Genomic DNA, 27,301 nt, shown 5'->3' with positions numbered 1-27,301 from the left:
TTGGGGTGTTTTTGGAGGACTTGGAATGGATTAGCCATTTTACATGTAAAATGCGTCCAAGATACAAAAAGCTCATGATACGAAGGCCGCCTCGGAACGGATTAATTTCGTATCTCGAGGTACCACTGTACGTTTACTAATTACCCTGTAACTACAAAAGTTAGAGGAATTTGACGAAATATTTCGTATACGCATTCTCCTTCGCCATACGAAGCTCCATGAATTTTTTCATGACTTTGCATTTTCTGCCCTATACCCCCATAAATGTATAGGGGTACCAGCCAGCCCCCTAAACTAAGAACAGCCATTAATTGAAGAGTGAAGACATTGGTCTTTTTTTTTTTTTAGAAAAGTAACCATTACTATAGGGTGGCTCTACTCTTGATATCAGGGAAGAAATCAATTGGCGGGAGCACTCCCAGGATTGTAAGAGGTTTTAGTTTTCTGTTAAAAAAAACTATTGTGACGGCTTTGTCTGTTCATCTGCATCTTTCTGTCTGACCTCAGATCTTAAGAATTACTGATGCTAGATGGCTACAAATTGGCATATTGATAATCCACCCTCAAATCATCAAACATAGCAAATTGCAGCCCTCTAGCCCCAGTAGTTTTTATTTTATTAATGGGTAAAGTTAGCTATGATCGTGCATCTAGCAATCCTATAGGACAAGCTTCGTGGGCATGGCTCGTACAGCATTACAGTATAGACTGTACAGAAAACTTGATTGTGTTGAAGAAACTTCAGTGAATTTTTTTACTTTGATAAAAGCAAAATATCATTTTGAATTCAGCATGTGTCCCTCCACTGTAAAAGCCTCTTATATAACTTATGTAGTCATAAGTAAACAGAAGATACCATGCACATCTCAGTAATTGTGTTTGAAGAAAGTTATGATAAAAAGAAATGACCCCATAGATCCTCAAGAACCTCCATAGTTTCTCTAAAGGTTTTGACATGGAAAACCTTACTTATGATAGCCATTGTGAGACCTCAAAGGAGTTACCCTTATGGTCCTACTCAGCTTCACAAGACAGGCTAATACAGTATCCAAATTTCTCTCATAACTGGTCTAGACTGGAACAGTACCATTGTTGGTACAGTGTCAGACTATAAATGGACTCAATGCAGGACGGCTCCTAATAGTACTGGTTTACAGTGACTAACCAGAAAATTACGAGTCACCCTTCTTCCTAAGAAGTGGCAAAAGTGGCACATGTTAGCCAAGCCCTGCCATTACTGTAATTACCAGGTCTGAAAAAACATTCACAAGATTCCTATGACTTCGTCAGGGAGAGCAGGTAGAATGCTGCTATCAAAAAATGTTTATGATAGTGAAGCCATTGCCATTTCTCATCTTCAAAGGTACAGAAAAGAAAATGACTAGTGATGAAATGGTCTAGCTACAGAGAAAAGAATCACAGCTGCTCAGATGAAAGCAGTCCATGGTAAAGTCAAGTGAGAGAACACCCATTTCTTGTTCTATTGGACAAGAAATGGGAAAACCACCCATAATATACATTCCATATAATATAAAACCGAAATCTAAATGAGCAAAGAAATACATGGATAAACTTTACAGGAAATCTGGTTATAAATATATCAAATAAGAGTGGGGATAATAACAGCATAACTATGCCATACAATGAAGAACTAAATATCAACAGGCTGCCTCCAACTGAAGCAGGAACAAGAGTGTTCTTAGATAATGATCTCGAAGGATTTTCTTCCGAACACCATAAGTTACTTGTCAGGCATCTTATCTTTTCTGCTCTCTGTAGATAATATCTGAAAGCTCTCACCAGGCATAGAACCCTCTCATCATCATCATCTTCTGCCCCTAGTATTTCTGTGAAACTTTTAATGACAAACGACCAAGCCAGTAGTAATGTGTTGGACTATCATTCTTAGCTAGAAAATTGAGGCTAAGAGAACAAACTGCATTTCCGTTGGAGAATCCAACTCTCCATCACATGGATCTTACTAACTCTCTTAGCTGTAGCCAAAGTCACCAAGGACAAAGTTTTTCTGGTTATGTCTTTAAGCGAAGATGAATGCATGGGTTAAAAATGCGAGCCACTTAAGTAATACATCTAAGTTCCAAGGGCATGATTCTTCCTTGTTACCTTTAGTAGTGTAGAATGAGTTTATAAAGGCAGAGATACCTCGGTCTCTGATACATTTTAATTTCTAAGCACAGAGCTGAGCATCGCTTTATAACCCTTAATTGTTGACCATGAGAGGTGTCTAGACGATCTTAAATGTAGCAAAATATCTGCTACTTGCGCTCAAAGTTGTCTCAGAAGATGTGATGTGTTTTTTACACCAGAGTCTAAATACAGACCACTTAGCCAGGTAGACTCTGTTCACAGACTTGCATCTACAACTACCAATGGCATTCACTGCCTCTCAAGGAAACCTCTTTGCTCAGATGAGTTTGACAATAGTCAAAACCCTGTCAGGGCCAGAGTGTATAAGCCCTGATGAAATCTCCTGAAGTGGGGTTGTCTGAGCAGACTTGGTATCATGGGAAGGAATCTTGGATAGTCCACCAGAAGATTGAGAAGCTCTGAGAACCATTCCTTCTCTGACCAGAAGGGCGCCACCAGGGTCATCCTGACATTCTGATGGAACTGGAATTTCCTGAGAACTTCGTTTATCATCGCAAATGAGGGGAAATACATAGAGGTCTAGTTTGGACCAGTTCAACATCATAGCGTCTGTTGCCCAAGCTAGTATATCAGGAAATGGGGAACAGAATGGAGGCAGATGATTATTCTTGGATGTCAGGAACCAGTCTAACATTGGTTCTCCCCACAACTTCCTGAGATGGGAGCAAACTGGACTGTCTAACGTCCAGTGACTCAGCTCGTCCACTATATGTTGCGTTTCCCCTGAATGAAGTGGGTCAGCTACGTGGTATGGTTTCTGTCTGCCCAAAGTAGCAGATCCCTGGCTATTTTGTTTAGAAAAAATGAATGAGTTCCCCCTTGATGTCTGATGTAAGCCAGAGCTGCTGTATTGTCTGAGAAAATCACTACTTTCCTGTAACAGCCTTCATTTGAGAAATGTTGTAACCCCAGAAAAATCACTCTCAACTCATTTATGTTGATGTGTTTTGTTTCCTATCCTGTTGGGACCATGCACCAGACACTTCTTTGCCCTCTAGAAGAGCTCCCCAACCTAGGTCTGATGCATCTGAAATGAACTCTAGGTTGGGGTTCACAATGAAAAGTGACTTCCCTTCCAGTAGTCTGTCTGTGGAGTTCCACTACTGCAGGTCTTCTTTTATCACCTTTGTTATTGGAAAAACACAGAGATCTTGGTTTATTTTCCAATCCCAATTGATCGTTAGGAAGAATTAAAACAGTCTCATGTGGAATCTTCCTAACCTCACAAACTGCTCTAGAGAGAGGCAGGAGTGCCAAACAGACTTATCCACTGTGTGGCCAAACAGGTTGGAAGAGACAGGAAAAGATTCACCTTCTTTAGGCCATCCTCCACTATTTTGGGGGAGGGAAACTCTGAAAAATCTGAGTATCTATACCCATCCCCAAATAGATGATCTGTTAAGATGGTGTCAACTGAGATTTCTCTAGATTCAATATCAAACCCAGATCTTCAGTCGTTTGAAGAGTTTCTTGTAGGTCCTTCAAGCACATGACCTTCATGGGGATCTAAGCAACCAGTTGTCCAGGTAAAGTGATATTTTGTTACTTATCAAATGAAGCCACTTCTTCAAAGGGGCGAGCACTCTGGTAAATACTTTTGGGGCTATTGAGAGTCCAAAGCACAACACCCATAACTAAAAAAAACTTTTTCCTGAACATAAACCTGAGGTACTTCCTTGACTCCTGATGTATCGGAATGTGGAAGTATGCATCTCTCATGTCGAGAGACCATCCAGTCCCCTTGACGAATGGAAGCAAGGACAAACTGATTCATTTTCATATGAAACTTTCTTTTGTCCACGAAATGGTTCAGGGCACTCACATCTAGGACTGGTCTACATCCTCCTGTGGCCTTGAGAACCACAAACTGTTGACTTTAAAAGCCTTTTGACTCAATGTTTTCCACTGGTCCTATTGCTCCTTTCTTGAACAAGGATGCAAGCTCCTCCGAGAGGATTGAAATTTTCTCCAATCCTACAGAGTAAGCCACCAATTTGACGGGTGAGATGGTTAATGGCGGCTTTTCCCTGAGGGGAATACTAGAGTGCCCATCCTTTAAGACCTGAATCACCCATTGCTCTGCTTCTCTCTTTTCCAAAAAAAGATGGAGCCTGGCCCCCATGGATGCATGAAGGACTGGGACTTCACTTTTTGGTTGCAAGTTTAGTTGAAGATCTCTTGATGCAAAATGAATGGTTCCTCATGGTCTAGACTGGACCTTTATCTGAGGTCTTGAAAAGGCAGAGGCTGCAAGGGGGACGACAACTTAGAGGAAGTAGTTGATTGTACCTGAAGTTCCTGTGCTATTTTTTGTTCAGGTGAGAGGCTATCTCCTCTACTGTCAGTTGCGGGAACAGATGCAGTCCCTCTAAGGGTGAAAAAAGTAGCACTGACTTGTGTGATGATATGCCCTTAGAAGCAAAAGACCCATAATTCTCTTTTCTAGAGAATCCCCGTAGTGTATACTAATGAGGCAATCTTGAGCAACCCATCTCTCATGGCCTTATCTGAGCGAGATAGCATGTTGCACCAATCTGTTGCTCTCTGTCAGATAGGGGAAGTTGCAAATCTTCCTGACTAAGGCTCTGATGGACCATTCCATAAAACCTAGCACTTCAAAACACTTAAAAAGGTTGCTTAGCAAGTGATCCATCTCCAAAGCAGAAAAATGATATTGTTATGATACAATAAAGTTTTGTACATACTTACCTGGCAGATATATACTTAGCTTTAGTCTCCGACGTTCCCGACAGAATTTCAAATCTGGCGGCACACGCGACAGGTAGGTCAGGTGGTCTACCCTTCCCGCCGCTGGGAGGCGGATGTATGAACCAATCCCGTTTTCTAATCAGATTTTCTCTTCCACCTGTCTCCTGAGGGGAGGCTGGGCGGGCCATTAATCGTATATATCTGCCAGGTAAGTATGTACAAAACTTTATTGTATCATAACAATATCATTTCTGGGCTCAGCTCGTGTCGCTGCGCGAAATATCCTTTAATCTATTATTTCTAGGGTAAATGTACTAACACATACCAGAGAATAAATAAAATAAAGAAAAAGGTCAGTATAACTGACTCGCTCACCCTCCAAGAGGGTGTCGGTATGAACACTAGGCGAGTGAGACCACTACCACGAGCCAAATACCAATAGAAATCTCCCACAACAAAAACCCTCCATGAGGAGAGCCGACCCACAGAGTGAGCAGCTCGTACTACTACTACTCCATCCCATGCTGCCGACTGCTGCGCCTCTGGTGGCTATCCTTTTCAGTTAGCGCACACGAGTCACACGTGATATTTTTCTCTCTGTGTTTTTTGTGCCCTTTCGTTGGATTTATCTATGATGGAGCGTGCAGCTATTGCAGCAGCTAAGTTAAGTACTCAGTATTTATGGTTAGTTGGTTTTTTCCGGCCCTCAGTCAGTATTTGCCGTTTTTTAGGTATAAATACGAACTCGGGGTCGGAAGCATGGCAGCATGGTTCTGCCGCGTGGTGGGTTCGTTCTCGGTCTCCCATACCTAGAACATCCCCTTATCTATATACGCTCTATATTTATTATCCATTTTACTTAGGGTACTGTCTACTCAGGTTTGTCATGCATGCATGTCTTTTACCTTATGTAGGCTTCTTCTTTCCAGACCCTAGTCCCGGCTCTTAGTATCGGCCTCTGACTAGCTTTGAGTGGTAGACTTTCCTTCGGGTTAGTCGTACACTCCTGGATTTTTTCTCCTACTATATTGTTTTCTTTCTTTTATTTTATTTTATTATACCATGTATTTTGTTGTGGCTAGGTTAGTTAGGCGTCTGGCTTAGCCTAGGTCCTGGCTCCGAGCCTATGCTACCGCTCATCAGTTCGGTTGCTTCCCTATAGCATCTCTCTGATCAGTCGGTTTTGGCCCAGTAGGTCTCCATGCTACCGCTTTTCAGTTCAGTTGCTTCCCGATAGCATCTCTCTGATCAGTTGGTTGGTCCTAGGCTTAGTTGTCTTATTTTAGTCTTACCGCCTCGTGGTCACTACGCGATCACGAGACAGCCAGACGCCTGCCCAGTCCCCTTCCCCCCCCCTCCTCCCGCTCTTCCATAGAGTCGGGGGAGGGTGGGTCGGTCTGCCCACGCTCGCTCCACATACCCGAGCATGCCTCCCTCTCTCCCCCCAGGCGGAGGGGCCAGGGAGACGGGACAGACCCAGACTGGACGCGACCTCTCCGGCTTCTCGGTCCGCCCGGTGGTGATGTGGTGGGGGGTACTGGCCTTTCCCCCCATCCGTTGCTTCCTTGTCGCTCCGGTTCGCTCGAGCCTGTATGTCCTCCTCTGCTCTTCCCGACCTTGCTAGGACTCCTTTCCTGATCGGAGTCCTGGCATCCAGCGGGAAGATGTTAGTCCACCCAGTAGAGTGGACCGGAACATACAGTGGGTCCCTGCTAACCTTACCGCATTGCTGAGTTACTAAACTCCGCTACGCACTGGACTTGGTCCGGTTCGTTTGAGTTTTAGGTTTAAGCGTTATTAGATTAACTATAAGTTTATCTTAAGTACCTTAAACCTTTTCCCCCCCTCCCTTACATGTCTTACCGGATATCTCCGGGATTATAGCCTATTCAGGCGAGGCAGGGGGGGGTTATGCCCAAATTTTTTCCGAGCTCCGGCATGCAACGGAGTTCTTCTGTCCTTTAGCCTGTAAGTGTTATTCTTTAAGATACTCATGTATCTTCCCACTTACAGGCCACCAACTGTGAGCATCCGGGATGCGCCGCCACACTTCAGGACCCATGTGGACACGAAGTTTGCCGGTCCCATGCTCCATGCGCGACGCTGCACGGGGACATCCAGGTCTGGTACCATGAGACGTGTACCATATGTTAACGATCTGGTGAGCCAGCTTTTAGAAGGGGTGAGTATCCCATCTCCGGTAGCTGCTCCGCTTCTGTTTTAGTGCTTAAGTTTTCATCATCCACTTTAACTTAAGGCATCTAAGTTTAAGTTATATTTTGAGTTTAAGTTTTAAGTGATTCTTAAAATCTAATCTACGCCCTCTCTTCCAGGCGCCGGCAGTGAAGGATACCGCACTGGCAACCCTGCGGGCCTGGGTCGGCGGTTTTGGGAAGAACGCCGCCAAGGGTATGCCCTACATCTTGGAGAAGCGGTTGGCGCTGTTAATCTTCCCCGGAGGCAAGGCGACAGGATACGTCGACACAGTAGAGGCGGCCCCCTACTATCGCCTTCATCCAACAACAGCTGGCTGCCTCATTAACTGATCAAGACCAGGATATCTCCACGGACGTCGCGACTCTAGATATTAATGTGGAACCTATGGTAGGTGTAGACGACCTGTTGGTCGAGGTAAGTAGGGTGGACACCCAAGGGTCACCCTTGGGTGTAACTGTTTCTTCTACTCCTGCAACCTCTCCATCCTTCCAAGGCTTTACAGGTGATGAATTATATACTCCTCCTGACGCTTCGGTTAGACCTAAGGTCAAGGGTCAAGCAGTGAAATCCTTGACTAAGACGTCGTCGTCGTCTAAGAAGTCGACTTCGGCGTCATCCTCCTCACGTAAGTCTCCGGCTGCGAATCCCGGAGCAGACAGGTCTAAAGCTTCTAGCTCCGGCTCTAAGTCCTCGAGGAGTAAATCCTCCAGAGAGAGATCTCGCACCCCGGCAGAGTCACCAGTTCCGCTACCCTTGGTTCCGATTCAGAGCCACCCCTCCACCTCCGCAGCAGCTCCGGCCTTGGACTCCAATGCTGGCCTGTTGCAACAGGTGGGCGACCTGGTTGGGTCCCTAAAGAGTAGCATGGAACAAATGATCTCTCGTCTGTCGGATAGGATTACTTCCCAAGACTCCATTATAGCCGGACTGAGAGAAGCCCCTCTAGCCTCTCCTCCACTTTCCAATACGAGTGGAACTCAGCTTCCTCCGTATGACTCGCTACCTCCGTTCTCGATGAACAATCCATGGAGAGTAGCGTCATACGCCCCCTTCCAAGACGGTCTCATTTCCATACCGGAATTCGGAACTCGAAGGATAGAGGACTTCGAGTTCTTCCCGGAAGACCTCCAGCCTCCGTTCATAGGCTACGCAAGGCTTACAGCTTCAGCCATGGTTCGGGATGATAGGGTACCAAAGGAGACAGTCCTCTATTCACGAGACCAGGCTCAGAGAGAATGGCTCAGATGTTTAGAGGACATGGATTGTTCTAATACCAGGATACAACCTTTCAAGAGTCCCTTTACCATTTTCACAATGGATGAGAGTACCCCGCTCCCGTTCCTGACAAAGATCGCGAGGTCTACCATCCCAGCGGCCCAGAGAAGGGGGAACCCATGCCTCAATTGAAGGAAGCAGATCCCACATCTCCGTTGCTCCCCTCAGCCGGTAGGAATTGTGGGAGGACTTGCCAAACACCTTCTCAGCTGGCAAACTCAAACCGGACTGTGCTATGGAGCAGTTTGGTGAAAAGCTACCCAGGCTCCAGATGGCCTTATTCAGGCTGAATTTGACGCGAAATCGCGATTAGCCAGATCAGTTAACTCTATGGCTATGTCCGAGGTAGCAACCATAGCTTATGGCTCAGAACCGCTTTTTAAGCTCATGACCAAAGCCCTGACTCAAACGGTACAGTCGGATATGTTTGAGTTTGCCACTGCTAGAACGAATTGTAGGAAGCATGTCCTACAAGAGGCAACCATTCGACATGAGCCGAATAGGTTACTCTCGTCTAACATCTGGGGAGCAGATCTCTTCCCAGAAGCTATGGTGAAGGAAGTCCAGTCAGAGGCTACGAGGCTGAACCAGAGCCTTAAGGACCGTTGGGGCCTTACGGCTAAGAGGAGACAAGACCTAACACCTAAAGGTAAGGGACAGAGGAAACCTAGGCGTTTCCATCCTTACCAGAAAAAAGCAGCCACGCTTTCCTCAGCAAGTTCCAGCGGTGCCCTTAGTGCAAACAGCCCAACCTTCCACCTCTAAGGCTCAATCACAGCCAATTTATGTGATATCCCCTCAGCCTCAGCCCTCCACCTCTTACGCCATCTCTCCAGCTTACAATCAAGCCTTCGAGAGTCAAGCTTCACAGAAGTATGACCGCTCGGGTAAGGGAGGCAGAGGTAAGCGTTCCTTTCGTGGGAGAGGATCGGGAGGCCCCTTTAACAGGGGAAAGCACTTCAGAGGAGGCCGAGGCGGTTACCAGAACCAATGAAGAACTTCAGGTAGGAGGGAGGCTGTTTCACTTTCGCCACCGGTGGAACTTCAGCGAATGGGCTCAGAGCATAGTGTCAAAAGGCCTGGGTTGGAGCTGGTTGACGAACCCACCTCCATCCAGACCTTTCCGTCAACTTCCTTCCAAAGAATTGACAGAGTACGCAGAGGACCTCCTTCAGAAAGGAGCTATAGCGAGAGTCAAGAGATTAAAATTTCAAGGTCGCTTGTTCAGCGTGCCAAAGAAAGGCTCACAAAAAAGAAGGGTAATCTTAGACTTGTCCCGCTTAAACTTAGCCATCCGCTGCGACAAGTTCAAGATGCTCACGATCTCACAGGTGCGGACCTTACTTCCCCGTGGGGCTGTCACCACCTCTATCGATCTTACAGACGCCTACTATCATATCCCTATTGCAAGACACTTCCGTCCGTATCTGGGTTTCAAGATAGGAGACCAGGCATTCTCCTTCAAGGTAGTTCCCTTCGGACTCAACGTGGCACCCAGGGTGTTCACGAAACTAGCGGAAGCGGTAGTGCAACAACTCAGATCATAAGGGATTATGGTAGTAGCGTATCTCGACGATTGGTTGATCTGGGCTTCAACAGTCGAGGAATGCAACAGAGCTACACTGAAAGTGATTCAGTTCCTGGAATATCTAGGCTTCAAGATAAACAGGACCAAGTCAAGACTCACTCCAGAGTCAGACTTTCAGTGGCTGGGCATTCAATGGAATCTATCCTCCCATACTCTGTCGATTCCATCAACCAAAAGGAAAGAAATAGCGAAGTCAGTCAAGCAATTTCTAAGTCACAAACTGGCGTCAAGGAGAGCTCAGGAGAGGATCCTGGGTTCTCTCCAGTTTTTTGCATCAGTGACGAACGTCTTAATGAAAGCCAAACTGAAAGACCTAACCAGAATCTGGCGCTCACGAGCAAATGTCAGGGCCAGGGACAAACTATCCTCAGTCCCTCTGATTCTAAAGAATCGTCTTCGGCCGTGGGCGAAAGTCAAGAATTTGTCAGTGTCAGTACCCCTTCAGTTCCCTCCACCAGGGATTACCATCCACACAGACGCGTCCTTAAGCGGTTGGGGAGGGTATTCACAGGTCCAAAAGGTTCAAGGAACTTGGTCACCTCAGTTCAGTCAGTTTCCATATAAACGTACTGGAGGCAATGGCAGTGTTCTTGACTCTAAAAAGGTTGCCCGCCACCAAAAGTACTCCCACATAAAGCTAGTTCTGGACAGCGCAGTGGTAGTCACATTGTATAAACAGAGGAGGCTCCAAGTCACGTCATCTAAATCATGTGATGGTAGCCATCTTCTCCCTGGCAGACAAGTTCAGTTGGCATCTCTCCTCCACTCACATAGCTGGAGTGAGAAACGTCATAGCAGCACGCGTTATCCCGATCAGTGCCCCTAGAGTCGGAATGGTCACTGGACAACAGTTCGTTCCAATGGATCCTTCAAAGAGTCCCAGGGCTACAGGTGGATCTCTTCGCATCTCAAGCGAATCACAAACTTCCCTGTTATGTAGCCCCCAACCTGGACCCTCTGGCCTATGCCACGGACGCCCTGGCTCTAGACTGGAACAACTGGAAGAAGATTTATGTCTTTCCCCAGTGAATCTTCTTATGAAAGTTTTAAACAAACTCAGGACGTTCAAGGGTCAAGTGGCTCTAGTAGCCCCAGACTGGCCGAAGAGCAATTGGTATCCCCTAATTCTGGAGCTGGGCCTTCGTCCTCTTCGGATCCCCAATCCCAAGCTCTCCCAGTCAGTACAAACGAAAGACTGTGTTCGCTTCCTCAGGGATTCTCAAAACCCTAACTTTATGGATTTCATGAAGTTTGCGGCAAAAAAGAGATGCGAATATTGACCCTCAGAATATTCTCTTCTTGGAATCCGATAAAAGGGATTCAACTTTGAGACAGTACGATGCTGCTGTCAAAAAGTTAGCAATCTTCCTGAGAGAATCTGATATTAGAATCATGACAGTTAATTCAGCTATATCCTTTTTCAGATCCTTATTTGAAAAGGTTTAGCAGCTAGCACGATTACGACAAACAAGTCAGCCTTGAAAAAGATATTTCAATTTGGGTTCAACATAGACTTGACGGATTCCTACTTCTCGTCTATTCCTAAGGCATGTGCTAGACTTAGACCTTCTGTAAGGCCTACGTCAGTTTCATGGTTCTTAAACGATGTTCTAAAACTGGCTTCAGAAACCGACAATGACACATGCTCGTTTATAATGCTCTTAAGGAAAACCCTGTTTTTATTAAGCTTAGCTTCAGGAGCAAGAATTTCAGAACTGTCGGCTTTATCCAGAGATCCGGATCATATTCAATTCCTTCCCACAGGGGAAGTACTACTTTCTCCGGAACGTAGCTTTTTAGCAAAGAATGAAGATCCTTTGATGAGGTGGGAACCTTGGAAGGTACTACCCCTTCCACAAGATGTATCTCTTTGCCCAGTTACAACCTTACGAGCCTTTCTGTCCAGGACCTCCTCATCCTCATCGGGTCCCCTCTTTAAGAGGGAAAAAGGTGGTACTTTATCCATTAAAGGCATCAGGCAGCAAATCCTGTACTTTATTAAGCAAGCCAATCCTGACTCTTTCCCGAAAGCACATGATGTTAGGGCAGTAGCCACCTCATTAATTATTTCCAACACATGAACTTCGATGAGTTGAAAAGTATACCGGATGGAAATCGCCGACAGTGTTCAAAACGCCATTACCTTAAGTCCTTGGAAGCTCTGAAATTTTCAGCAGTAGCAGCGGGCGGAAAGGAAACAATAGTTTCCCCTGATTCTAGTTAATTTGTAGTAGAAGATTCAGTCCTCCTTTCTACCTGTTTCACCCAACAGTTCGTCTATTCCTACCGTGTTCATTTACATTCACCTGGTGTCTTAGCTGCTTTTATGATGATGTAGTGGGTGCCCCTTAGTTTTTGCTAGGGACACTCACAGATGATTATGGATTTTGATCTCATGGATGTTACCCTTATTTTTATGCTAGGGGGATTACATCTCATTTATAATGGTTACGGGTTTGTATATTAAGTCATATGCATTCCTTATATATTATCATTGTTGTTTAATTTGTTCATTTGACTATTCTAATTGCTATTATATTTTGATACATGCCTTTACACAGATACCATTTTGTTACATGTAAGCCATTTACCTCTGTACATATGTAAATTACCACCTTATGATAAGAAAACATGTTTAGAATTGGAAGTAATTTAAGCATATTTCTATTTTGTATCACTGTGTATTTGTATCTTTTTAGCAATTATATTCTTTTTTATATTTACTTTATTTTTTTATTTGAGACCTATTCTGATTTATTTTATTACTTTTGTTTACAATCTTGTGCTATTTCTCTGGTACGATTTCGCGCAGCGACACGAGCTGAGCCCAGAAAAGGGATTTTGACGTAAGGAAAAATCTATTTCTGGGCGATTGGCTCGTGTCGCCAGCGAAATCCCACCCTACCCATCCCTTCGCCCAAGATTGTCTGCTAACTTCAGGATGGCCACCAGAGGCGCAGCAGTCGGCAGCATGGGATGGAGTAGTAGTAGTACGAGCTGCTCACTCTGTGGGTCGGCTCTCCTCATGGAGGGTTTTTGTTGTGGGAGATTTCTATTGGTATTTGGCTCGTGGTAGTGGTCTCACTCGCCTAGTGTTCATACCGACACCCTCTTGGAGGGTGAGCGAGTCAGTTATACTGACCTTTTTCTTTATTTTATTTATTCTCTGGTATGTGTTAGTACATTTACCCTAGAAATAATAGATTAAAGGATATTTCGCTGGCGACACGAGCCAATCGCCCAGAAATAGATTTTTCCTTACGTCAAAATCCCTTTTTTGTACATGAACTTTCCTGTCAGATATATACTTAGCTGATTGGCACCCTTGGTGAAGGGTAAGAGACAGCTAAACAATATAGAAAAGGGAAACAACTGATGTTGTAGGATATAAAAACCTTGGTTCTTACCTGTTTAGGCAGAAGACTTCATGGATACTGTCTATGAGTCTGCATTGCCTGAAGAGCTACAGCGAGGGTGTGACCTGTTGCTGAAAGACTCTTCGGATCTACCGAAGGGATTTCTGATCCAGTTACATGGTAGAATCCAAGAAGGATCTTGTCAAAGGGGGTACGCCCGCTTACATGACAGAACCTGTCCACTACAAACGCAAGGAGCCAAAACCATCCAGACCACCTAACCAATCTAACCCGTGTTAGAACTCAGACACGAAAGAGATGCCTACCTGCATCCTCTTTCACACAACCATAAAAACACAAACAAAACAAGAGGGGATTAAAAAAAAATATCTAACCTAACAAGGATACGCTTCAGCTTCCTGCCCCAGCACCGAATCCGCAGATACGTATGGTCCTAAGGCGAAGCACTTGTCATATGTTATCTTCACGTCTCTTAAGTAGTGGTTTGCGAAGACCGATTGGCATCTCTAAAAAGTAGCCTTCATAAGGTTTTGCACTGACATATTTTTGTTGAAGGCTAGAGAAGTGGCAATGGCCCTCACTTCATGGGCCTTAACCTTAAGGAGCTTAAACTGGTCCTCATCACATGCTACATGGGCTTCCTTGATCAGACTTCTCAAGAAGAATGCCAGAGCATTCTTCGACAAGGGCCTACTGGGGTCTCTCACAGAGCACCAAAGGACGTCCTTATTGCCCTTAAGTTGTTCTTTCTTCCTGAGGTAATACTTGATGATTCTTACCGGGCAAAGAGTCCTCTCTGGCTCTTCCCCTACTAGCGAAGACAATCCTTGTACCTCGAAACTTCTGGGCCATGGATTCGACGGATTCTCATTCTTTGCTAAGAATGAGGGAAGGAAAGAACAAACCATGGACTGGTCTTTGAAGCCCACATTTCCTTCTATGGCTTGCAGCTCACTCATCCTCTTGGCGGATGCCAAAGCCATAAGGAAAAAGGGACTTCTTGGTAAGGTCCCTGAATGACGCTGATCGAGGAGGTTCAAACCTAGAGGAGCTCAGAAATTGAAGAACCACATCAAGATTCCAATTGGGCGTTCTTGCGGCCCCTTTCTTCGTAGTTTCAAAAGACCTATTCAGGTCATGAAGGTCTTTATTGTCGGAAATGTTCAGGCCTCTGTGTCTGAACACTGCCGCTAACATACTGCGGTATCCTTTAATAGGAAAAGGATGAAGTCAGCAATTTGGGTCACAGAGGTACTGGGAGAGGAAACTTTCTTACTCCTACACCAACGTCTAAAGACATCCCACTTCGACTGGTATACTCGCAAGGTGGAAGATTTCCTTGCTCTTGCAATCGCTTTTGCAGTTGAAGACGAAAATCCCTTCGCTCTGACGAGACTTTGGACAGTCTGAAGCCAGTCAGACTGAGAGCGGGGAGGTTTTTGTGATACCTGTCGAAGTGGGGTTGTCTGAGTAAATCCTTCCTTTGTGGAAGGAATCTTGGAAGGTCCACTAACCATTCCAGTACCTCTGTGAACCATTCTTGGGCAGGCCAGAACGGAGCGATTAGGGTCATTCTCACTGAATCTGACTCGGGAACTTCTTTAATGTCTCTCCCAGGATCTTGAAGGGAGGAAAAGCGTACACGTCCAGACCCTTCCAATCTAGCAGAAGGGCATCGATCGCTATTGCCCTTGGATCCGAAATCGGAGAGCAATACAGGTCCAGTCTTGCGTTCTTTGAGGTGGCGAAGAGGTCTAGATGCGGCCTGCCCCACAACCTTCACAGGCTCTGGCATACATCTTGATGAAGCGTCCACTCCGTCGGAAGGACCTGATCTTTTCTGCTAAGGAGGTCTGCTCTTACATTCCTTTCCCCCTGCACGAATCTGGTGAGGAGCCTGACACTCCTTCCTTCAGCCCAAAGCAAAAGATCTCTTGCTGTCTCATACAGGGAGAAGGAATGTGTCCCCCCCTGTTTCCTGATGTATGCCAGAGCTGTGGTGTTGTCCGAGTTGACCTGAACAATGGAGCCTCGGACGTGGGACTCGAAGGCTTTCAAAGCCAGCCAAACAGCCATCAGTTCCTTTCTGTTGATGTGCCAGGACACCTGCTCTCCCTCCCAGGTGCCTGACACCTCCAACGTTCCCAGAGTCGCCCCCCAACCTGTCTCCGACGCGTCGGAGAACAACACTAGGCTGGGGTTCAGGGATTGCAGAGACAGACCTTGTACAAATCTGTTGGGATCTACCCACCACAAATGTTTCTCCTTGATCTGCTGAGTCACTGTGAAGGAGAACATCAAATCCTGAGAACGACGATTCCAGTTCTGAGATAGAAAGAACTGGAGAGGCCTCAGATGTAACCTTCCTAGGGAAACGAATTGCTCCAGAGAGGACAGCATCCCCAACAGACTCATCCACTCCCTCGCTGTGCATACATCTTTCCCTAAGAAGGCTGCAATCTTCTCGGAGCCTCGGGCTATCCTTTCCGGGGACGGAAAAGCCCGAAAACTCCGAGAATCCATCCGAATCCCCAGATATACACATTCTTGATTGGGGATGAGCTGGGATTTTTGATAGTTGACCAAGAGTCCCAGCGAACTCTTCAAATCCAAAGTCTTTCGCAGGTCCTCCAGACAACGTTCCTTCGAGTTGGCCCTTATAAGCCAATCGTCCAGATAAAGGGATATCCTCACCCCTTCCAAGTGAAGCCACTGAGCGACATTCCTCAAGATCCCCGTGAAAACCTGAGGGGCCGTCGGGAGGCCAAAGCACAAGGCCCTGAACTAAAACACTTTTCCCCTCATCATGAACTTGAGATATTTCCTCGAGGAGGGATGGATTGGCACATGGAAGTAAGCATCCTGTAGGTCCAGGGACACCATCCAATCCCCTGGACGAAGAGCAGAAAACACCGATGACGTGGTTTCCATCGCGAACGTTCAGGGCGCTTACATCCAGAACCGGTCTCCATCCCCCTGAGGATTTCGGAACTAGGAATAGGCGGTTGTAAAAGCCTGCTGATTGAAGATCCGATACAAGTTCTATCGCCTCCTTTTCCAGCATTTGATCTACTGCTAGAACCAGGGCTTGGTTCATGATGGGGTCCTTGTACTTGGCCGTCAACTCCCTTGGAGTGGTCGTTAAGGGAGGTCTTGAGGCGAAAGGAATGAGGTAACCCCTTTTTACAATAGAGAGGGTCCAGGTGTCCGCACCTCTCTGGGCCCAGACATCTGCAAATCTTAGGAGTCTGGCACCTACCGTCGTCTGAAGGACTTGTCCGCTACTTGGTCGTCTTGATCGACTTTGAGAAGGTCTTACCTCTCCTGCCGGGCCTTCGCCCCCGAAAAGAAGAAGGTCTAGAGGAAGAACCCCCTTGAAAGGGTTCCTGCGTTGCTGGTTTCTCCTTCTTGCTCTTGACGGAGAATGTAGGTCGAGGCTTCCTCGTCGACTGTGCCAGCAGGTCCTGAGTAGCCTTGGCCAAGAGAGAGGTCGAAATATCCTGCACCAATTTCTTGGGGAAGAGCTGAGATGAGAGCTGAGAGTATAACAGTGAAGACCTCTGGGCGTGCGAGACCGACTTAGTCAAGAAGGAGCAGTACACGGCCCTCTTCTTGACTACTCCCGCACCGAACAAAGATGCAATCTTGCTAGCTCCGTCCCTTATGGACTTATCCATACAGGATAGTACACCGTGGAGGTCTTCAGGAGAAATTGCGTCCGGAGTCTGCGTTTTCCTGGCCAAGACTCCCAGAGACCAATCCAGGAAGTTAAAAACTTCTAGAACTCTGAACATCCCCTTCAGCATGTGGTCGAGTTCATTCATGGCCCAAGATGTCTTGGCAGAGTTAAGGGCTGATCTCCTGGTTGCATCCACCAACGCCGAGAAGTCTGAGTCGGCCAAAGATGGGAGACCCAGACCCAAGGGCTCTCCCGTTTCGTACCAAAATCCAGTACGCCCTGTCAACTTAGAAGGTGGGAAGGAAAACACCGTCTTCCCCGCTTCTTCTTTGGAAAGCAGCCAAGATCCAAAACCCCTAAGTGCCTTCTTCATGGACAAAGTGGGCTTCATCCTGACACAGGAGGATCCTTTCGTCATCTTGGACGTCGAGAACAACGAATGAGGAGACGGAGGAGCGGCAGGGCTGAGGGAATCTCCGAACTCCTGGAGAAGTAAAGCTGTTAGCTTCTTATAAGAAGAAACTGCTGCAGTCTTGCTAGAATCCTCGTCAGAGCCTTCCTGGTCTTCTTCCACCGACGAACGAGGAGGGTCCTTCGAAGAAGAGGCGGTCCTGTCAGGAGAAGGGCGCCTACGAGATGCAAAGTCATCAGGAGAGCGACAAGCCGAAACAGAAGAGCGTCTATCAGGCATAGAATGTCTGTGGGAAGACTTGCGCTTCGAAGCAGAAGACAACTTGTACGAGGGAGAGTGCCTATCACCTGAAGAACGTCTCTCAAGACAAGGGCGCCCTTGAGGTTCTTGGCTCCTACCAAGAGGTGAACAGAATCCAGGAGAAGAGCGCCTGCTGGGTGAGTAGCGCCAGCGAGAATCTTGGCGCCTGTCGCGAGGAGAGCGGCTACTAGGCGAAAGGCGCTTGCGAGGCTCTTGGCGCCTGTCAAGAGGAGAGCGGCTCCCAGGTGAAGAGCGCCTAACAGGAGAGAGGAGCCTACGAGGCTCTTGGCGCCTATCCAGAGGAGAGCGGCTGCCAGGCGATGAGCGCCTACCAGGCGATTGGCGCCTGCGAGGCTCTTGGCGCCTGCGAGGAGAAGAGCGCCTGGAAGGAGTAAGATTGGCGCCTGTCCTGTAAAGCGCGCCTGTCCAGCGAATGGCGCACACTTGGGGACGAGTGCCTGACAGGAGAAGAGCGTCTGCCAGGCGAACGGAGCCTGTCTGGCGAAGAGCGGTCGTCAGCCAAAGAGTGCCTGCCAGCTGCCTGGCGCCTGGAAGAGGAGGAGAGGCAGCCAGGAGAGGGGAGCTTCTCGTGAGAAACCCCTCGCTCGGAAGAAGCCGCAACATCCGGCAAAGAGAGCCTACGTAGAGAAGAGCATACGTCGGAAGAAGGGCGCCTGGATTTCTTGACTGGAAAAGAAACGTCCTTCCTCCTACGAGAACTACCGGCCAAGGAGTCAGCGAGGGCCGAAATCTGAGCTTGGAGCCCGGCGAGAATACTAGCAGGAGACTTCACAGGCTCCTCTTCCGGAGAAGCAGAGTGAGGCGCGCGCGGAGAAGGGCAGTCACAAGATCTCCTGGGCCTCTTCACATCCAGCGAAGGCTCCTCTGGAAAAACTTTCGGGCTGGAAGCAAAAGAGCTGCAGGGCGCCTTCCAAGCTCTCTTCAAAGGGCGTGAAGCATCCGGGGAGTTCCATCCTCGCTTCGGTGAGGGCGAAGCAGACGAGGAGAAGCATTGGCGAAGGATGTCCTGCTTGATACGATCCGAGGCAGCCTGGGAATGCACATCAGGATCTGCCGAAGGGATGCCTGACCGTGGGGGCTCTCCCTAGCCTTCCTGCGGCTGTCGACTTTCCTCCTCCACTGGGTCTGGGAGTTTGGAAGAGGTCTAGGCCTGGAAGCACTACGGAGCCGGTCAGACACCCCCTCCACAACACTGGGGGCACTGCACAGATCACTATCACTGCCATTCCTACCTTGTTCCAAGGAGCGGATCTTGAGCTCCATGCTGCGAATCGTAGCTTTCAACGCAGCCGCCTCCGAAGACGTATCCTCAGCTTCGGCGCGGGGAGCAGGAACTGAAACAGGGCAAGGAGGTTCTACTTCTACGAGAGGGTTAGGATCCGATTCTAACTCGCTAATGCGAGACATACTCGAGCTTCGAGAGGAAGCTTTACGCACCCTATCTCTCTCTAACTTCCTTAAGTAGGAAGAAAGAGACTTCCACTCATCCTCATTCAATCCCTCACATTCCTTACATGGGTTAATAAATGAACACTCATTCCCCCTACACCTCATACAAACAGTGTGAGGGTCCACCGAAGCCTTCGGCAACCTCACTTACATACAACTACTGAACAAACCCTAAACATAACAGGTGTCTTAGCAACAGAATCCAAATCAGACATATTTAAGGAAAAATCCAGAGCAAAATCAAAACAGTCCACAAAAAGTGTATGCCAAGCCAAAAAGATCCAGTACTTCACCAAAAAATCAGTCCAAAAAGATCCCAGGCAAACGAGAGCGAAATCGACTATCAGGAGGAACCCACAACAATTGTTGCCGGTCCCAGCGACAGAGAAAATCTGATTAGAAAACAGGATTAGTTCATACACCCGCCTCCCAGCGGCGGGAAGGATAGACCACCTGACCTACCTGTCGCGTGTGCCGCGAGATTTGAAATTCTGTCGGGAACGTCGGAGACTAATGCTAAGTATATATCTGACAGGAAAGTTCATGTACAAAAAACATTATTTTTGCCAAAGAGAAAGCTGATTTACAAGCAGAGTCAATAAGACTGGAGAATCCCCTCAGGAGGAGGAGCCACTCCCACGGAAGTGAGAGGGTGGAATACTGAAGGAAGCCTTTCCTTGCCGTCTCTTTTCCAACAGTCAGTTGCCAACTTCGCCAAGTGCCTTCTTGGAATCTAAGAGAGCACCATCTTTGGAAGCTTAATCACACCCACTGGGTGGTTAATCATCATAAATGAGGAAGCAGGAGAAGCAGGAGTACCAGAGTGAAGAAATCTGGGAAACTGTGTAATAAATATACCTGAGTAAGGATGCATATGCAGTAAGAACTTCCTCACGACTAAAATCCTCTTCATCTAAAAAAATTGAGGAAAGTGAAAGATCCAAAGGTGGAGCTCCTGAAGACGACAAAACTTTCTTAAGAAGTCCAAGGATGTTATCCAACTGCTTCTGTACGGGTGCCAACACAGGATCTTGATTCTTACAAGCAGAGGGAATCATAGCCTAAGACGGGGTAGAAGAGGCCAGACCAGATACAGTCGATGGAATGGGAACTACTGTCTTACAATCCAAAAACACTGGGGGTCCAGCCTGGTGTGGACGTCTGAGGGTCATTGGACTCTTTGACACTACCTGACGCTCGGAAGAAACTGGGCACTCGTCACCAACTGGGCGCTCTGCAGCAACTGGGCACTTGGGCACTCAACCAAACCCAGGTGCTCTTCTACTCCTGGGCTATCTGGTAAGATACGGTGTTCCAACACAGGTGGGCGCTCAGATGCTAATGACCACTTGTAAGCAACTGGGCGCTCCTCCACCATCAGGTACTCACTGTCTGTCCGATATCCTGAAGAAGACTGTGGGCGCTCCCGAGCAGAGGCACGCTTAAGAGAAAATCTTGGCACTGCAGAAATGCCACTGAAGCCCTTTAGAAGGACTCGAATCACTCAAGCTTGACAAAAGCTGATGAAATGCCTCTGAGACACCTTCCAATGGTCATCTTTTGTTGCAACTTAGAACGCAACAGGCACAACTGAGGGGGGCGACTGCTCATCGGCAGACCCCACCGACCTCCCTTGGGCCTCCAGTATGCCTCCTTCTGGGTTTGGAGGAGTACGGTAGTGACCTATGCCTAGGAGTCAGTGGGTTGGACAGGCACCTCCTCCACATTCACTTCACTAACAACTTTGTCACCAAAGAGGAAACGCATCGATTCCCCTATATGAGCCACTGCGTGGTCAAAGCTAGACTTGATGCTGGCGAGGTGATCTGGCTCAGAAGTGTGGGAGCTACGAAACAAAGCAGGTGAATTTGGAGGAGGACTGGAAATGGGAGAAAGTAATTTAACAGGAGAAGAGACAACAGAAACATTAACCTTATTTGAATTAGATTAAGTACCACCCTGGCAAGCTAATGATTTTATTTCTGCTCTAGACACTGCTTTCCTCTTACGGTCTCTCTAGCTTTGTAAGGTGAGAAGCTAAAGTTTTCCAAATTTTTTCACCCCACCCCTTACATTCCTCACAAGTGAATTTGCTAGAACATACCTGTCCCCTGCAAAATGTACACAAAGTATGAGAGTCATAACTGTCTATAGTAAGCTGAGTATTGCAGCAAAGCTGGCTTTAGTAAGCCGAGTATTGCAGCAAAGCGAATACTAGAACTAGTGTCTAAACATAGTCAACTAGTAAAGTCAAAATCGATACTACCTAAATCAGAAAAAAATCACTAATCAAAGGAACTGAATTGCTGACTAACTAATCAATACCAATGGCTACCATGTTAAAATACTTCTCCAAGGTGAAAACATCCAACAATAATCTAAAAATCAGCTGTGACTTTAACACTGTGTGGGGTCTTAAGCCAGCAGAAACAAATTGAGCTCTGGGTTATAGGTGTTCCTCGCTTAGCCTGAAAGTGTGTGGGGCTATTAACCTGCATAAACAAAAGACCATTGCTACTGCTAATCTTTAAGTTTTAAGTTGCCGTTGAGTAAAAACTAATTAGCTAAGTAGTAATTACTGGGTAAGTTACTTAAATTAAATTTTGAGATTCCCCAAATTTTTAATTTTCAACATACTAAATGTTATTTTCAGTCATTTCAATATTAAGGGTTTGGTCACAAGGAACTCAAAATTATGTTTCTGGCTGCATACATAAAATTCCTTGTAAAAATTGTGATTAAAAAAAAAAAAAAAAAGATATTGGATGAACTGGAAAATCTTTAGCACTGCAAACCAAACTGCACAAATATTCACTGAGAACTAGTCAAACATGCCTTTTTAAATTGACCTTGATAACCTGTAATCTTCTATATACACCTCATGTACAATATGTCATCCAATAACTAAACATTATTCTGCCTTTGTAATAAATCTGCATATATGTATATCAATGATAATAATGAAAAAAAGGGAAATGAAAAAATCTATATATAAGCACTGTATACTTTACTATACCAACCTGATGGGTAGTATCAAAGTGCTTAACATTGTTGCACATAAATAGAACGTAACATGTGCTCAAGCACAAGGCTTAAAGCTAGAACTATTACATATAGCCAAAAAACATGTACTACGACAAAATTGTTCCCATATTTTTAATCTTTTAAATGGTTTTATTCAGTGTACAGTATACTGTACATTATATTAACATATGTAGTACAGATATATATACCGTATATACTTGCATATCATGTGACTTTTGAAGACCTAATTTTGGAGCTAATCTTAAGGGGGTTGCATCATACACGAGATATAAAATTTAAGCTGGGATAGATAAAGAGATGGAGGAAAAGGGGTTAGCCTAATTAAAAAATAAAATAGATAAAGAGAAGGAAAAGAGGTTAGCCTATTGTTATTTGGTCTCGTAAATTTAACCCGCATGATACGTGAGACACGTGATAAAATAATTTTTTAAGGGTGAAAATTGGGGGGTTGCATGATATGCGAGATCGTGTGTTACACAAGTATAGTACTATACGGTATACTTTATACATTTTAACATATGTTTTTATGTGATTTGGCACTTTTCACTGCTTTATGTATTTTTGTGGCATTTTAACATTTATTGCTGGTGAAAAACACTGAAACTCAAAACAACGGTACACACAGTAATTCAATGGAACATTTGAGAGATTTTGATTGTTCTATAAATTGTAATGAAGCAAGATCCACAGTTCATATCCACATGAGTCCCCACCCCACAAGGGGTTAGAAGTCTCAGTATATATCAACTGTAGCTGATTTTTTTACTGCTTACTGTCAAAATATGGTAAATTTGAAATACAGTGACTTATATCAACAGAAATAAAATGCATTGAATTACATTACTCACCTGACCAAGATACATGTAAGTAATAACAATCTGCAATGCTTTAAAATTTACTTCAGGAAAAACCACAACAATAGGCTGCTCTTCACTAACTTCATCAAGAACTTGCTGGAATAAATATATATATAGTGCAATTAGTATGAATATTTGTCTGTGGCATTGGTAAGTTTAATAATTTACAAATTTAAAAAAAAAACACAGCATTTGAATATATTTTTTATAATAAAATAAGGTTTTGTATATACTTACCCACTAATTACATAGCTAAGAGCTTCCTTCATATGGCAGCTTATAATTTGAAAATTTGCAGTAGCGTTGGTTCTGGTTCAGGTGTAATTAAAATGCCATGCCCACAACTGGGACTGAGAGAGGGAACAACTTGGCAGAGAGCCTTAATTCGTTTTGTATTCTTATGTCCATGCGGGGGGAGGGCTCCGATCATGTAATTACTGGGTAAGTAAATAAAAAACCTTATTTTCTGTATAAAAATATCATTTTTGTATAAGTAACTTACCCAGTAATTACATAGCTGATTCCACACTGAAAGGAGGTGGGATCCATGGACACATTCTATCTCAAGGCATTACATTGGACAATGAATTGAAATAACAATAAAAAATGCTTGTTGTTTCCTTACTTGGCAAGGGAGCACTGCCGATAGGTAGTACTGCCTCCAGTCGGTGTTCCACTTGACCCATAGAGAGCCTGGCTGTACAGCCTAGCGTTGCCTCTATATGAGTATAAGTTTTGGAGTGAGGGAAGTATACACTTGTGGCTTGCAAAGGTACAAAAGATACCCTTCCTCTGGGCAAAGACCAGAATAAAAACACAACACCATAGCTACACCATAACCATTAAAAATTGTCACAACCCAACCACTAAAAAGGAACTGTTAGGCACTCTAGCCACAAATGTTCCTCCAGGCTTCCCAAAAAACATGATATCTTATATCAAGGCGAAGAGAAGCAAAGGGAAATCAGATTCCCTTTGCCTCCTCTCCCAACACCCTGCCAGCCACAGATAACAGTCCTAAAGTATTGCAATTTTCGAAGATTAGTCTCCACCTCCTTCACGTAGTGTGAAGCAAATAGTATGGACCTACACCTCCAGAACATTGCTTGCACAACCTTGGCGAAAGACATATTACATCTGAAGGTGGGAGAAGTCACTAAAGCCCTCACCTCATGAGCCTTGACTTTAATAGATGACAGTGTATCTTCTTGGATCTCTGTATGAGCCTCTGTGATTAAACTCCTTAGAAAGAGGGATAAGGCATTTTTGGAGAGCAGACAAAACGTTTTTCTAACTGGCATTTTTGGAGAGCAGACAAAAGGGATTTCTAACCAAACACCAGGGGAGATCTGAAGTACCTCTAACTTCTTCTGTTCTTTGAAGGTAATACCTCAAGGCTCTATCTGGGCACAGGAGCCTCTTCTCCTCAGGCCCAAGAATATCAATCAAATTCTTGATGGTGAAAGAGCGAGGCCAAGGGTTAGATGGATCCTCATTCTTAGCCAGGAACCCCAGTGTGAAGGAATATACATCTTGTGAAAATCCAATTCTGCTATCCATTGCTTGCATTTCGCTAATACGCTTGGCTGTTGCCAAAGCTTCCAGGAAAATAAGTCCTCTTGGTTAAGTTCCCTAGCAAAGCAGACCAAAGAGATTCGTAGGGTGGTCCTGAAATCCATTTCAGGATAACGTCTGGATTCCAAAAAATGGTGTCCAAGCTAACTTGTTTTGTAGAATCAAATGATCTAATAACAGAACTAAGCATAGATCTATAGCCTTTGATCGTTGATGTAGATAACTTCTTGGATGATCTATGTTAAGTAGGAAGTCAGCTAGTATATGGCTTAAAGTGGTCTCAGAAGAGACATTTTGTTGACTGCACCATCTTCTGAAATTGCACCATTTTGATTGCTACAGCTTATTATAAGAAGGTCGTCTGCATTGCGTAATAGCCTTCGCAACTCTTCTCAAAAACACCTTTGATCTAAGGAGGCACTCAACAGTCTGTACCCTGTCAGAGCCAGAGCAGACAACTAGGTTTCTTGGTAAAGGGAAAATGAGTGAGTTCTCCCTCTTTTCCTGATTACGACAGAGCTGTCATGTTGTCAGAATGAATTGTCACTCTTTTCCCATGACCAAGGAAGGAAAAGGCTTGCAATCCTAGGTGGATCGCCTCCTACTTTTTCATGTTTATGTGGGAATTTCTGAACACTTCTGACCATGTCCCCAAGACTTCTCTGTCCCCCAGATGAGCTCCCCAACCCAAGTCTGAGGCATTGGAGTACAAGTCTATGTCTGGGCTCAATGGGGGGGAGAGACTTCCCTTCCCGAAGTCTTTCTTCTAACGACCACCAATGAATATCTTGTTTGATTTCCATCATTATCGGGAACATGAACAAGTCTGCTTGTGTTTTCTTGCTCCAATTTGTTTTCAGATAAAATAGTGGCCGACGTGAAATCTTCATAGCTTCACAAATTTTTCTACTAAAGCCAGCGTTCCTAGTAGGCTTATCCATTGAGCTGCCAAGCATTCTAGCATTCTTGAAGGGGGATAAAAAAGCTGAAAAGTCAGAGAGTCCAGAGTCACATGCAAATAATGAATCTGTTGAGTGAGAATGATCTGAGATTTCTCGGTGTTCATTAAAATACTTCATTTCTTAATATGAGAATTTTTGACAGGTCTTCTGTGTATTTGTCCTTCAACTGGGCTCTAAAAAGCCAGTCATTTAAACAAAATGAGATGTTTATACCTATTAGATGAAGCCACTTTGCAAGAGGTGCTAAGATACAAGCAAAGACCTGTGGTGCCATCAACAGGTCAAAACATAGCGCCCGAAACTGAGGAACTTTCTGGAATCTGGATGCACAGGGATGTGAAAGTAAGCATCCTTCATGTCCAAAGTCATCATCCAGTCACCCAGATGGATGGCAGACATAATTGACTGATTTGTCTCCATGTGTAATTTCGTCTTGAAAACAAAACAATTAAAGGCACTGACATCCAAAATGGGCCTTCAGGCCCTTGATGACTAAAACCCACCAAGTTTTGATCTTCCACTACTTCAACTGCTCCTTTGAGAAGTTGTAACTCTACCTCTCGAGAGAGGGCCGTAAATTTCTTTAATTTCACTGAGTAGGGTTGTAATACTATTGGCTATCTGGCCAAAGGTGGGCTTTCTTTGAAGGGAATGACATAACCTTGTTCCAATACCTTGACTACTCAAGGTTCCACACCTCTGAGACTCCTTTCCCTCCATAAAAGGCCCAGTCTGGCAAAACAGGCTAAGAACAATTTCTTCATTTCTTGTTCGCTGGCTTGAATGTTGTTTTCTTGATAGACTTGGAGGAGGAGTCACAGGTTTGAAAAGGTCTTTGCTGAATCTTCTGTCTTTCCCCACAAAAAGATGGGTTGGAAATGCAAAAACCACTTATTGGCATTAGACTGGGATTCCTTGGGACGTTTCAACAATTGCACCAAAAGGTCATTGGTCGATTTCTTTTGAAAAGAAGACAAAATCTTTTGCACTATATTTTGTGGGAACAGGTGCTTCTTGTCCAATGAAGCAAACAACAGTGAGGACTCCTGTGTTGTAGTCATGTCTTTGGTAGTGAATGAACACAAATCTCTTTTCTTCAGGATGCTCAGCAAAAGAAAAATAATAATAAAGCAAAGCCAGTTCTGTAGAACCATCCCTTATCGCCTCTTCTTAATCAGTGCCCAGATCTGATTATATATTATACATCAGTTTAGTCAATTAATTCGTTTTTATTGTTATTGTTATTTTCTGTAATGTCAAAATATGGTGAATGTCCTATGTATGGGCAGCATATGGTTGATTTTAGAAGGTGTCTATTGATGTATTTAAGTTGTGTTGGGACGTCATAGGATGTGACGTCATAGAAGACAAGATGGCAGCGACGTCTATTGGATGTAAACAATAACACGGGGAGAAGGAGACACGTGCGTGTGCTGTTTGGTTGGTGGGCGAGAGCTCTGTGTTGAGTAAGAGTTTTTGGGTTGTAAGTCTTGTTGTGGTGTTGTTCGAAGGTTTTAGCGGGAGTATACTGGTATATTGGAGAACACGTACAGGTGGGTAGATTGTGTAAAGAAAGCTAGATTAGGCTAGGTTAAAATTCAAAAGATCTTCTTTCCCACCGTTATCCATACATTAAGGGGTCGGTTGCCTGATGTACCTTCTCCAC

The 27,301-nt window shown here is 45.2% G+C and overlaps 1 protein-coding gene across 1 annotated transcript in view; it reads right to left on the bottom strand.

Annotated features, from left to right (window-relative positions):
• LOC135213280 (uncharacterized) overlaps positions 1-27,301 on the bottom strand; it is a 98,820-nt gene that overhangs the window by 50,568 nt on the left and 20,951 nt on the right. The window contains exon 3 of the mRNA XM_064247261.1: positions 23,090-23,237. Within this exon, the coding sequence (XP_064103331.1) occupies positions 23,090-23,237 (148 nt within the window). The remainder of the gene's footprint in view (positions 1-23,089; positions 23,238-27,301) is intronic.

The sequence above is a fragment of the Macrobrachium nipponense genome, chromosome 42 (genome assembly GCF_015104395.2).
Source record: "Macrobrachium nipponense isolate FS-2020 chromosome 42, ASM1510439v2, whole genome shotgun sequence".
NCBI lineage: Eukaryota > Metazoa > Arthropoda > Malacostraca > Decapoda > Palaemonidae > Macrobrachium > Macrobrachium nipponense.
This window is presented reverse-complemented; position numbering and strand designations above follow the sequence as displayed.